The following is a 13,511-nucleotide window of genomic DNA, read 5'->3' on the forward strand; positions in this document are numbered from 1 at the left end:
TCACTTGTTATGTTTTGCTTTCACTGAGCACTGCTCTTTCTTCTCCCATGAACTCACTCTGCTATCTTACCTTTATGCAACTACCAGCATCTGCTAATGCATTAACGCTTCCTCTGTCTCGTGACCTACACATCTTTGTTGCAATCTCTCCTAGCTCCCACCAGTCGTGACCTACTCTTGCTCCAGCTCCAGTGTTGAATGTGCAAATGACATTCAGCAACAAAAGGGAAATATCTTGGTGATTTTCATAAAAATGACCATTGAAACAAAAATAAATGAAAACTTGCCTGAAGTGAATTCTAATGAGCTCCATATTAACCAGGATAACTTTTAATTTCAAATTCCTATTACTACTAGTTTTCTTTTGTTGCTTGCTTGATTTTGTGAACTCCCATCACTCAGGGGAATGTGTGAAATAGAATCTTTACTGACCGCATGTCATAGGTAGATCCTAAAAATGATGGTTTGTGGACCTCGTTGGCTGTAGCGATGGTGTACGGAGGCTGAGCTGTGGTTTCATTCCAATACTTGTCCTTCTGCATGGGTGGAAGATTCTGGTACATATCATCCACAGAGAGAAAGGAAACCTACACAAATAGACAGATATATTGTTCATTTTGTGCTCATTGTAAGGATGGGTAATGCTGGGGATTTTTCTTTTACATTCAGCGTCAAACAGTTCCAATACTGATCTGACATCAAAAAGCTCCTCCTAACCTCTAACTCATGTATCCTTTATACCTTAACCTTAGAAGAGCTCCTTCTGTTCTGTAAAGAGAAGTGTTTTGATTGCACCATCCATGTGAAGCACTGAGGTGTGGTTGGATTTGTACTGGGGATTTGCTACCTGAAGGATTTCCCCCAGAGGAAGGAACAATGCTGACTCAGAAGTCATTTGTGAATGGAGTCATAGAATCTCTACAGTGCGGAAGAAGGCCATTCAGCCCATCAAGTCTGCACCGGCCCTTGGAAATAGTACCCTACCAAGGCCCACGCCTCAAACCTATCCCCGTAACCCAGTAACCCCATCTAACCTTTGGACAATAAGGGGCAATTTAGCATGGCCAATCCACCTAACCTGCTCATCTTTGGACTGTGGGAGGACGCCGGATTAGAATGGGCGAGATATTAAATGGTGCGGTGATTGAGGGGTGGGATTAGACTGGGTGTGATATTAAAGGGTGCAGGTGGATTAGTTTTAAATTCTTTGGGATATTAAAATATGTGGATAATGGAGGAACCCACGCAGACACAGGGAGAAAGTACAAACTCCACACAGTCACCCGAGGCCGGAATTGACACCGGGTCCCTGGCGCTGTGAGGCAGCTGTGTTAACCACTGTGCCACCATGCTGCCCTCCAGCTGAGCCCTATTGAATCCGTTAGATCCAAAGTTTGTGTTTAATGGGAAGTTGGCATGGACCGATGGCCCAAATGACCTCCTTAGGTGGAATATATGAGACTGACTCCACAACACGTGCCAAGAGAAATCTTTAATTCAATGTTATTATTGAAATAATTATTAGATAGCATCATGGAATTACTGATTGCTACCTTTTTGTTCTGCATCCATCCATTTGATTTTCATTACCCCGGCATTTCCTGACTATAACAATCTTGTCTTCCAAACTGAGCAAACAATCCATAATGTGAGCGCTCTGGTATTTTCCGGCAAATTCCAAACAGCAACTCAAACTCTAAATGGCATTGTGCCAGCTGCAATACCTCGTTTTAGTTTGGGTGGGTTGAGAGAGACAGAACATTGATGCTTCAAATCAAATTGCTGACTAAAATAAAAGCACCACATTGAAATAAAACTGTAAGTTTAACCGTTTTCACATTCTTTTTTCTTTGTTTTTTTTTAATGTTTTTTTTTTAAATAACATAAATTTTTTTTCCAATGAGGGGTCAATTTAAAGTGGCCGATCCACCTACATCTTTGGGTTGTTGGGGTGAGACCCACGCAGAAACGGGGAGAATGTGCAAACTCCAGACGGACAGTGACCCGGGGTCGAACCCGGGTCCTCAGCACCATGAGGCAGCAGTGCTAACCACTGCACCACCATGCAGCCTACCATTTTCACATTCTAATATCTTCAGGTGTCCCAAGAGGGTTAAACAATGAAGGATTAATTAGGCAAACAAAAGTAAAGGTGCAATGCGGCATACAGCACATATGTCCCAGCCAGGACTGCCAATCATGTAGATCCCAATCCGGGCCACCTCTGAAGTACCTGGTTCACGTGCCCAGCTGTTCGGTCTCTGCCCCTCAGCGGGCGAGCTCGTATTCCACAAGCCCCATGGTGAGATCAATTGGGTCTTCCCTGTAGGTCATGTGAGGGTTATTACATACATGCAGCAAATCACTTGCCTTATTTGCAATAGTTAATGGTCCAAATCCACAATATTAATGTACCTGAAGATTGCGGTCAATCAGCTTGTTTGTTTCAAAATCATCATCGTCCTCTCCAAATGGGTTAATGATCTGTTCTGCTACCTGATTAAGAATAAAGACATAAATTCATCTTCATTATTTTTGTTTCCAATATTTTTATTCAAGGCTTTTTACATATATACACAAAGTATCAGAAGAGCAACACATCAACTTGAATGAACAGTCACAAATACCCAAACTCCCCCAATACCAACACCCCACCACATCTTGTCTTCCTGATTTTTACCCCCTTATTCCACCCCAAACCCCCCTCCCCCACCTTGCTTACCCCTCAATCCTTCTTGAAGAAATCAATGCATGGTTTCCACCTCCGGGTGAACCCCTCTACTGATCCCCGCAAAGCAAACTTGACTTTCTCCAACTGCAGGAATTCTGCCAGGTCGCTCATCCTCGACGGCTCTGAGTCCCGCCAACACAATAGCATCCGTCTCCAGGCTATCAGGGAGGCAAAGGCCAATATGTTGCCTTCTCTCCCTACACGGACTCCCGGATCTTCTGACACACCAAACATCACCATCTCCGGACTCAGGGCCATCCCCACACCCAGCACCTTGGAAATCACGTCTGAGAACCCGCTCAGTCTTGTACACACCCAGAACATGTTGATGTGATTCATGGGTACCCACGTGCAGGGCTCACTCAAGTCTTCCACCCAGGCAAAGAACATACTCATCCTCACCACCGTCAAGTGATGTGCTTGTTAGGTTAAATTGGACATTCTGAATTCTCCCTCAGTGTATCTGAACAAGCGTAGTGTGGCAATTAGAAGATTTTCGCAGTAACTTCATTGCAGTGTCAATGTAAGCCTACTTGTGACACTAATAAAGATTATTATTATTATGTGAGCCCACTTTAAACTGGCTGAGGCTTAATCTCACACAGGACGAGGACGCATTCACCCTCCGCAAGGCCTCTACCCACGTCTCGGCCCTGTTATGGGTCAGGGTTTAGAGAACCCCAAAGTGTATCATGGAGTTCATCTGACCCACAACTTTTAATAGATTGTGGTATGGGGAGCACATGGTTCACTCTACAGGTATGGTACAGCAGAAATGAACAAGTATTTTTAAAAATCAAACTATGTTTATTCTATGAACTCAAGTTAACCTTTTTAAAACAAACAGTGAATATCATAGCAACCATTAATTCAAAGATAACCCCCAAAGACTACAACACTAAGTAATCCTTTAAGCTGTCCTTCTAACATCCAAAAGACTTAACAAACATTTAAATAGGAGCACATTAGGTTCACATTCACTGTTGGGGACATTTATAATTCTGAATTCACCAAATGATCCAGAGATAGTCTTTGGATGGCAGAAATCAACAGGACAGCTCTTTGTTTAACTTCAGCTGCAGCTCACTGGAAAACCCAGGCACACCCAAGCTTTTTCTCAAAGTGAAACTAAAAAGCAGAACCAGAGCTCAGCTCCACCCACACTCTGACATCACTGCAGTAACATGAGCAGTTAACCATTTCTTAAAGTGACATTCTCATGACAGCCCGCGCTTCCCCATCCCAGCTCTTCCTCCCACTTGCGCTTAATCTCCTCCATTAGGGCACCCTCCCTCTCCATCAATTCCTTGTAAATATTTGACACCTTCCCCTCCGCTATCTCATCCTCTGACAACAACTTGTCCTGCCACGTCGGAGGAGGCAGCCCCGGGAAGGATGGCACTCCTTTCCTCACACAATTCCTCACCTGCAGGTACCTAAAGCCGATCTCTTCGGCAACTCATACAATTCTCCCAACTCCTCCAGCCCCGCGAACATGTCCCCAATAAACAAGTCCCTAAAATACTCTATCCCCACCTGCCGCACGCTCTCATCCAGCTCCGCCGGCACACACCTATGGTTGTTGCCTATCAGCGCCCACAGCGACATACCATCCAGTCCAAAACTCTGCCTGCACTGGCTCACACCCGTAACGCCGATACCACCAATGGGTTCACAGAGTATCTGACCGGTGAGAATAGAAGAGGTGCCAGCAACAGAGCCCTTGTTCCCCGACATGATGCTGCCTCCATCTACCCCAAATCAACTTCTCCTCCACAGCCCATTTCCTCACCATCGCAATATTTATCGCCCATTGGAATTTATCAGATTTGGCAATGCATCACCTGCAAGGCCTTCCCCCATCACAAACTCTGAAATTATCCCGTTAACCTTCCTGAAAAATGACTTGGGAACAAAGCTGGAATGTTCTGGAACATGAACAGAAACCTGCACAGCACCCTCATTTTCACTGTCCGCACGGGCCCAGCTAGCGACAGCGGCAACACATCCCACCTCTTGAAATCCGCCTTAATTCCCTCTACCAATCGTGCTAAGTTCAATTTGTGTAGCTGGGCCCAGCTCCATGCCACCTGGATTCCTAAATATTTAAAACTCACCCCTACCACCATGAACAGCAACTCCCCCAACCTCCTCTCTTGCCCTCTAGCATTGATCAGGGACACCTCGCTCTTTTCCATGTTAAACTTGTACCCAAAAACCGACCAAATTCCCCCAACATTCAGGTGGGGAAGAACCGAAAAAATCCGCCCTGAGCAGGAGCCACCAAAATGCGACCACTCACTCCATGGTCGCCACCACAAGTCCCAAACCACCTTCATACTGATGTTAACTATTTGTGGCTATTTTTGTTCTGCTTTTGCCTATTTTCTATCTCCCTGAAAGAGCAATAACTATATGCATTTGCAGCAAAGCATGCCAACGTGCTTGCAAAGATGATTGAACACCCAGTTGAAGAGGACAGTCTTAAGAAAACCTACAGTGGAGAGAGAGGGGTATAGGAAGACAAAGCATTTTAAAGAGAGCTCCAGAATGTGGGGCAAGATGTCTGATGCACTTGGCCTCACTGCTAAGAAAAACTTTCATTTACATACGCCATTTAATTAATTCTATATTTCCAGAAGCACTCTACAGACAATGAAGCAATTTTGAAGTGCAGTCACTGTTGTAATGTGGAGCAGTGGGAGGGAGATGTAAAGTACGCCAAAGGGGAAGAGTGGAAGAGCTTTCAGTGATAGCAAAGGGCAAGATCTGCGAAGGGATTTGAAGTTTTGAGGGTTTTAGAATTGATGCACCAAGGAACAGGGAGCAAATGGACGTTGACAAAAATTGAGCTCAGAGCGAACTGAGTGTTTGGGTTGGATGCAGACAGACGAGTACTGGATGAATTTGAATTATATAAGGTGGAATTCAGAAGGTCAGCAACATATGCAGAATAATTTGTCGGAGAAAAATTCTGAATTAGTTAGGATTTATGCAAGGAGGAAATCACATTGAGGAAGGTGTTGAAACAATTGAGTCTACAAATAACAAATGCATGATTGATTTTAGCAAGAGTGGAAATGAGGTAAGACTGATGTTTTGCAGGTGAAATTTGGCAGATGTAGTGATGAGCTGGATGAAGGGCTTGATGCTCAGCTCTTGACCCAAAGGGTCAAGGGTGGATATTGAGCCAATGCAACAGTTTCTGGTGGAAGCAAAACAGAATCATAGAATTTACAGTGCAGAGGGAGGCCATTCGGCCCATCGAGTCTGTACCGCTCTTGGAACGAGCACCCCACTTAAGCCCACACCTCCACCCAATCCCTGTAAGCCAGTAACCCCGCGTAACCTAAGGGCAATTTAACATGACCAATCCACCTAACCTGCACGTCTTTGGACTGTGGGAGGAAACCGGAGCACCCGGGGGAAACCCACGCAGACACGGGGAGAACGTGCAGACTCCGCACAGACAGTGACCCAAGCCGGGAATCGAACTGGGACGCTGGAACTGTGAAGCAACTGTGCTAACCACTGTGCTACCATGTTGCCCAACTGGCTTCAGTGCTGCCAATTAGTGCTGCAAGGCAGTCAAATTCAGCTTGGCTTTGGAAAGATTGTCTTTCAGCACGGTGACACACAGGGCATTAAGAAATTGAGTCAGAAGGTAAGGTTAGGATTGTTGGCATACATAAAAGAACATGTTCTATGCTTGTGAGTAATATATTTTGAGGGGGAAAGTATAGATAAAAAATAGGAGGACCCAAGAATATAACCCTTTTCAATTTTCATGCAAATAACAGCCCATCCAATTCCCCCTTGATCCAGCCCCTTAATATGCAATGTATCCAATTGAATGCAAAACCCTGACCTTGAGCCAGCCCGCATAAAAGAAGAATTGCAGTAGAGTGAAGACGGGAACATAAAAGTCTATGTTATCTTCTTCGTAGCCTGCCCTTGGTTCAAGAAACTGGCGTCCAATCAGACAGAAGGCAAAGAAGGAATAGACTGCAATAGTAACCACCTGCGGAGAATTAAACAGAAGAGACAGTCAGCAATCATGGAATGCGGAATGTGGAAATACTTAGGAAAGGATATTTCCCGTGCTGCACTCTGTTAGATGGCAAGCGTGCACCTCCCTAAGTTCATGGAATTTCTGGGGGTGCACCTTTACCAAGTGCACGTCAAAAATCACAGAAGCGAATGAAAATTCACTGAAATCTCCACACCATTAAATTAATGATGCCCTGGCAAAAGTATTTAACAGAAATGTGGTGCAATGGAAGTCCAGCAAATCATATCAGTGTAGTATCAATGGATAGTAGGACATATGCTTGTTCCATACATTTCTGATTTCAGTGAAGTGGATATGAGGTAGGATGCCAGGGTTGGTAAAAGAGAAATGAGCAAGAACAAAATGTGTGTCAATTACAGGCAAATGAGAGTTCATGATGGAGAGTAGAGAAATGGCAGAAAAACTAAAGATGTCCAAAGATGTGCAGCTTAGGTGAATTGGCCATGCTAAATTGGCGTTTAGTGTGCAGGGATGTGCAGGTTAGGTTACGGCGATAGGGTGGGGTGAATGGAGAACCAGACCTGGGTAGAGTGCTCTTTCAGAGGGTCAGTGCAGAAAATCTCCCCAAGATATTAGTGCACCAAGGGACTCATGAAAAAGAGCACCTGAAATAAATTAGTATTAATAAAGAGGTAGTACTCAAAAAATTAATTGGGCAGCACAGTGGTTAGCACAGTTGCTTCACAGCTCCAGGGTCCTAGGTTTGATTCCCAGTTTGGGTCACTATACACGCGGAGTCTGCACGTTCTCCTCGTGACTGCGTGGGTTTCCTCCGGGTGCTCCAGTTTCCTCCTCCGGTCCAAAGATGTGCAGGTTAGGTGGATTGGCTATGCTAAATTGCCCTTAGTGTCTAAAAAAGGTTAGCTGGGGTTACAGGGATAAGGTGGAAGTGTGGGGGTAAGGTGGAGGTGTCGGCTTGGGTAGGGTGCTCTTTCCAAGGGCAGACTTGATGGGCTAAGTGGCCTCCTTCTGCACTGTAAATTCTATGATTGAAGATTGATAAATCCCCTTGACCAGATGAGTTACATCCCAGAGTATTGGAAGAGGTGGCTACAGATGAGTGGATGCATTGGTGGTGAACTTTCAAAATTCTATAGATTCTGGAACGGTTCCTGTAGACTGGAACGTAGCAAACGTACACTATTAAGAAAGGAGGGAGGGAGAGAACAGATAACTCCAGACCAGTTAACTTGACATTAGTAGGAAAATGTTAGAATCTATTATAAAGAATGTGATAACTGGACACCGAAAGAAATTATGACTGATTGGATAGAGTCAGCATGGATTTATGAAAGGGAAATTATGTTTGACAAACCTGTTGGACATTTTGATGATGTTACTTGCAGCATAGATAAAGGAGAACCAGTGGATGTAGTGTATTTGGAATTTCAGACGGCATTTGATTAGGTACCACAAAATTGGTAAACCAAATTAGAATACATGAGATTGGGGGTAATATACTGCTTTGGTTAACAGACAGAAAACAGAGCAGGAATGAATGGGTCACTCTCAGGATGGCAGGCTGTTACTAGTGGGGTACCACAAGGAGCAGTGCTGGGGCCACAGTGTTCACAATCCCTCCACGATTTGGTTGTGGGTCCAACTGTAATATTTCCAATGGAAAATGGCAGATGTAATACAATAATAGAATCCTGACAGTGCAGAAGGAGGCCATTCGGCCTATTGAGTCTGCACTGGCCTTTTGGAAAGAGCGCCCTACGTAAGCCCATGCCGCCGCCCTATCCCCGTAACCCCACCTAACCTGCATATCTTTGCATCTTTGGACTGTTGGAGGAGACTGGACCACCCGTAGGAAACCCATGCAGACACGGGGAGAAAGTGCAAACTCCACACAGACAGTAACCCGAGGTGGGAATTGAACCTGGATCCCTGGAACTGTGAGGCAGCAGTGCTAATTACTGTGCCACCGTGCTAACCAATGTTGCACAATGTGAATAATTGTGAAGTTATCCACTTTGGTCGAAAAAGACAGAAAGGCAGAATATTTCTGAAATGCTGAGAGGTTGGGAAATGTTGATATCCAAAGGGACCTGGGTGTCCTTGTTCATGATGGACTGAAAGCTAGCATGCAGGTGCAATAAGCAATTAGGGAAGCAAATGGTATGTCGGCCTTCATTGCAAGGGATTTGAATACAGGAGTAAAGATGTCTTGCTGCAGTTGTATAGGGCCTCGGTGAGACTGTACCTGGAGTACGGTTGTGCCAGTGTGGCCCCTTTAAGGGGCGATGTTTTGTGGGCCACGTGATCCGCTTGGGACCTATTGTGTGGGGGGGGGGTGTGAACCCCGACCTATGGGGAAAAGGCACAGGACCCGGGCAGTGTGGACCCGGCAGTCAAGATATATAGACTTGTATGAAATACCTCTGTGCCTGTACAGAATTAGACCTCATTGTTGTTCCCAATAAACCTCGTTGTTATACAAGAAGCCTCCTTAGAGATACCTCGGGCTATTACAATTATGTCCAGTTTTAGTATCCTTATCTAAGGAAGGATATACTTGCGACAGAGGGGATGCAACAAAGGTTCACCAGGTTAATCCCTGGGATGGCAGGGTTGTGTTATAAAAAGAGATTTAGGAAACTGAACCTATTCCGAAGATTGAGAGGTGATCTGATTGAAACTTACAAAATGCTTACATAGAACATAGAACATAGAACATTACAGCGCAGTACACAGGACATGACGGGGTAGATGTAGTTGGATGTTTCTGCTGGCTGGTGGGTCTAGAACCAGGAGATACAGTCTCAGAATAACGGGCAGGTCATTTAAGACAGAGATGAGGAGGAAGTTCTTGGAAGTTTATGAATTCTATTCTTCCCTTTAATCTTTTTTCTCTCCACTTCTTTCAAGTTGGCCATTATCCACAAATGAACATTGATAGCAGTGAAAAGTTGAAAGAGCCCAATCTTGTCCTTACTCAGCATGTGGCGAGATTGTTGTGGGGACAATGTCCCCTCTAAGCTGCACAGTCAAGCACAAGGCGGTCCCTTTAAATTACCGTTCGTGGGCAGCTGTGTAAACACATTTAAAGGGTCTGAGCAGTTAAACAAGTTTCCTGTGCACTCCAAAATAAATTAGAGGGTATGGTGCTGTGGGACTACTTTTAAGGGCTCTCTCATAGTCGAATGAGGGATCTTCAGCTCACTTTCTTCTCCTTAACAGGAGTCCCAAGGCCAGTTTTAAAATCCAGACTGCAGGTCCAGCTGAGATCCGCTTACTCAGCATAAGTCAAAGATTGAAGCTGGAACCTTGATTATGTATGGAGCCGTAGCTGGGACCTTTCCCATTTCCATGGAGCAGGAATTGGGGTTCAATGTGATTCTGACCTGAGTGTACACGAGAGGGATGCTGATCCAGTCATAGTGAAATAACAAACTGCATTTTGCCCGATGTCGATTCAATTCCTGCAAATGGGAAAAGGAGAGATTTGCGTTAATAGATCATGCCACGTCAGTAGTGACATCAATTCACTTGTGCATGAACACAACATTTCCAGTACTGCAGTCCTCCCACTGCGTGCCCCTGTGCAAATGAGAGCTGATCTTACCTGTTCATGTGGGCTCAGCTATATTCACATATTTTTCTGGTACAATGCTCATGCAGGACCTGCTGGATAGGGGCAAGGGAAACATGAGCCAGAATCTCAATCATCAGCAGCGGTTCAGGGCTGAGCTTCCTGAAGAAGGGAAGAGGGAGGTGTGGGAAAGGGCACGTGGAATTTAAGATTGTTATTTTAACATGGCCTTTCTTACACCGTGTGACTAGAATGTTTCTTTCAGGTGCTCCAGCCATAAGTATAGGATACTGCAGCATGGGAGGGTTATAGGGCTGAACAAATATTTCCTGAGGCTCAGACCAGCAAGACCCCACAGCCCACATTGCACTGGTTGGCTGTGTTGAACTCTGCTGAGCCTGCTGGGACGGTTGAAGGCCTCAGGCCTTCACACCCAATAATTAGTAGTGCAGGTGCCCAAAGCTTTTCAGGGGATTGGCTGCACGTCATCATTTTATTGGCCCTCTGCAGTATGTATTCCAGTGAAGAATCCTGTATTAAAAATGGTGCTGCATGTTAGTAACCATTTGCTCTTCAATATTGACCTGTCCACTCCAATCTAATCTTTTATAATTTCCCAGTGAGTGACTAAGGTAGCATACTTACATCCATTAGTAATCTTAGAGCAACATCGTCCCGAATTCTCCCCTCTTTCCTTGCCTGGGCTGCCAGGTTTGTAAACCATACACATGGAATCCAGTATTTGTTAAAATCAGAGTAAAGGCTTTCAAATTTCTTACGCTCATCACAGGTCATAAAACCTGGAAAAGAAGAATAACCAGCAAAGGAACAGGGTGTATACTTATGTTGTGATAGGCCAAATTCATTAAGGAGCTGATTTTCTATTTCCTGTACCTGGGTCCATTGGTACAACAAATAAAGGAAAATCAAATAGGAAGGAGCTGGTAAAGATGCACGTTAACAGACTTCATTAGCGAACACAAAAGGCATTTATTAATAAGAAGTGTGCAGCAGCCTCATGGCTCTAGCCAATTCCCAAAATATCTCTGCCTAGAAGCCTCTCTCACCGTGGGGTGACTCCACACTGAGGGTGCGATTTAAGGGGAAAAAAAATCAAAGTCCCAGCGAGGTACGCCCCACCTAGACTGCGCTTACCTTGCTTCCTGCAATGACAACCTGTGGCACGGGCAACCTGGCTTGGACACTGGCAGCCTGGCACCCTGGCAGTACCCTGCTAGCCTGGCAGTGCCACATGGGCACCCTGGAAGTGTCAGACGTGAGGCTGGAAATGCCAAGGTGCACAGGTGGCATTGCCAAGGTGCGAGGCTGGAAATGCCAAGGTGCCCAGGTGGCAGCAGGAGTGCCAGGGTGCCATCCTGCCCAGAGCCTGACCACCTGGGGGTCTCTGATGACCTCTGAACGCCCCCCCCCCCAGGTGCTGTTGCGCCTGGTCCGCGTTTGTATGGACCAGTGTTAAATGGCACCATGACGAGGTCTCCCAGGTGTGGGCGTTCGTTTCCAGGCCTTGGGATCATCAGACCCTGACATATTTAAGTGAGCTTAACGGCCCACTTAAATATTTAAGTCGCGCCCAGCAAAGGCAAGATCCAAATCGCAATGTCTCGCAAAATCTCATTTAATCTCGTGAGCCATTCTGAGCGTCACAAATCTTGCGAGACTTACCGGCCTTGCTGTGTCACGGAGTCAGGTGTAAGGAGACCGTTCAATCACGTCCTGAGTCCCGATTGGTCACCTGGGCCTTAAAGGGACAATCATCCACAGAGCTCATGTCTATAAGAGAATCTGGGCAATTATTGGATGTTGAGTGGGTTCTTCCCACTTGATTTCCTTCACTCGCTGTGCCGGGTTGATGGCCGTGAACAGGAATATCTGCCCATACTTGGGCACAATTAAATTCTAATATCCTTTCACAAACTGTAATTACACCACTAATTGCATGATTTTCTGTTTGTTTGCACATGTCATGTTTGGCAAGTTCATGCGTTCCTGCAATAAACACAGGAAATCTTGGAAAAACTCAGCAAGTCTGGCAGCATTCTGTTTTGAGACTCAAAACTTTACCTCTGTTTCTCTCTCCAAAGATGCTGCCAGATCCACTACTTTTTTCCAACATATTTGCTTTTATTTAAGTTTCCCTGCATGTTGTTTTTTAAAATAAATTTAGAGTGCCCAATTATTTTTCTTTTCCAATTAAGGGGCAATTTTAGCATGCCCAATCAACCGAACCACATCTTTGGGTTGTGGGGTGAAAGCCACGCAGACACGGGGAGAATGGGCAGACTCCACACAGAGCGTGACCTGGGGCCGGGATCGAACCCGTGTCCTTGGCGTTGTATCCTGCATGTTTTTGTTTCATATTTTATATGTTTATCTCTTCAAACTGTCTTTGAGTAATTTCTATCCAATGAAGTACTTCACAAAAATTCAATAAAAAGTAATTTATTGTAAAGCTTGAAAAGACCAACTCGTTTGAAAATAGGTGGAAAGGATCTTTCAAAATACGATGAGGAGAAATACAGTAATGTACAGAGCTTCACTGAAGTATTTTGCTATTTGAATGAATGAGAGAGGTTATCTCAATGATTCAGTGGGTGAATATACCACGCTGCTTTGGTACTGAGGTAGATCAGAAATTCTGGGGGTTAATTTCTGTTTGATGCTGAATTAGTTCTGCAGGTCAGCCTTGGAATGCGAGAGGGATTCAGCTAGTTCAAAGTTCCTCGGGTCCCCGCTGGAAAGTGAGTGCATGAGTATGGTGAATGTATTCACCATAATATAAGTTGTCCGTACAGTACTGTGGCCTATGGCCAAGGAATGGTAATATGATCTACTTCCATGTATTGTACTGGAACCCTGGTGGGCTCCGCCGGCGGCGCTCATTGTCACAGCAGTCACAGACAGGCAGGTTCTTGGATAATAAAGCCTATGTTCACTTGTTCTCATCGCCTTGTAGTGAATTGATGGTACATCAATTTATTATCCAAAATCATCACTATGGAAGCCGCTCTGAAGCCTGATAAACTGGAACTCGATGCACGAGCAGCAGAAGCTAAGGAAATCTTCTCCCACTGGCTCCGCTGTTTTGAGGCCTACCTCGACTCCCCTGAAACGCCACCCTCCGACGCCCTCAAGCTGCGCCTCCTCCACGCCCG

General features: G+C 45.2%; 1 protein-coding gene across 1 annotated transcript in view; it reads right to left on the minus strand.

The window, feature by feature from the left end:
* Positions 1 to 13,511, minus strand: part of best4 (bestrophin 4) — a 42,323-nt gene that overhangs the window by 4,702 nt on the left and 24,110 nt on the right. The window contains exons 5-9 of the mRNA XM_072510719.1: positions 10,984 to 11,138; positions 10,151 to 10,228; positions 6,600 to 6,752; positions 2,416 to 2,496; positions 433 to 587 (exon numbers count right to left, since the gene is read on the minus strand). Coding sequence (XP_072366820.1) covers positions 433 to 587; positions 2,416 to 2,496; positions 6,600 to 6,752; positions 10,151 to 10,228; positions 10,984 to 11,138 — 622 coding nt within the window. The remainder of the gene's footprint in view (positions 1 to 432; positions 588 to 2,415; positions 2,497 to 6,599; positions 6,753 to 10,150; positions 10,229 to 10,983; positions 11,139 to 13,511) is intronic.

This window comes from Scyliorhinus torazame, chromosome 7 (assembly GCF_047496885.1).
Source record: "Scyliorhinus torazame isolate Kashiwa2021f chromosome 7, sScyTor2.1, whole genome shotgun sequence".
NCBI classification, from domain to species: domain Eukaryota; kingdom Metazoa; phylum Chordata; class Chondrichthyes; order Carcharhiniformes; family Scyliorhinidae; genus Scyliorhinus; species Scyliorhinus torazame.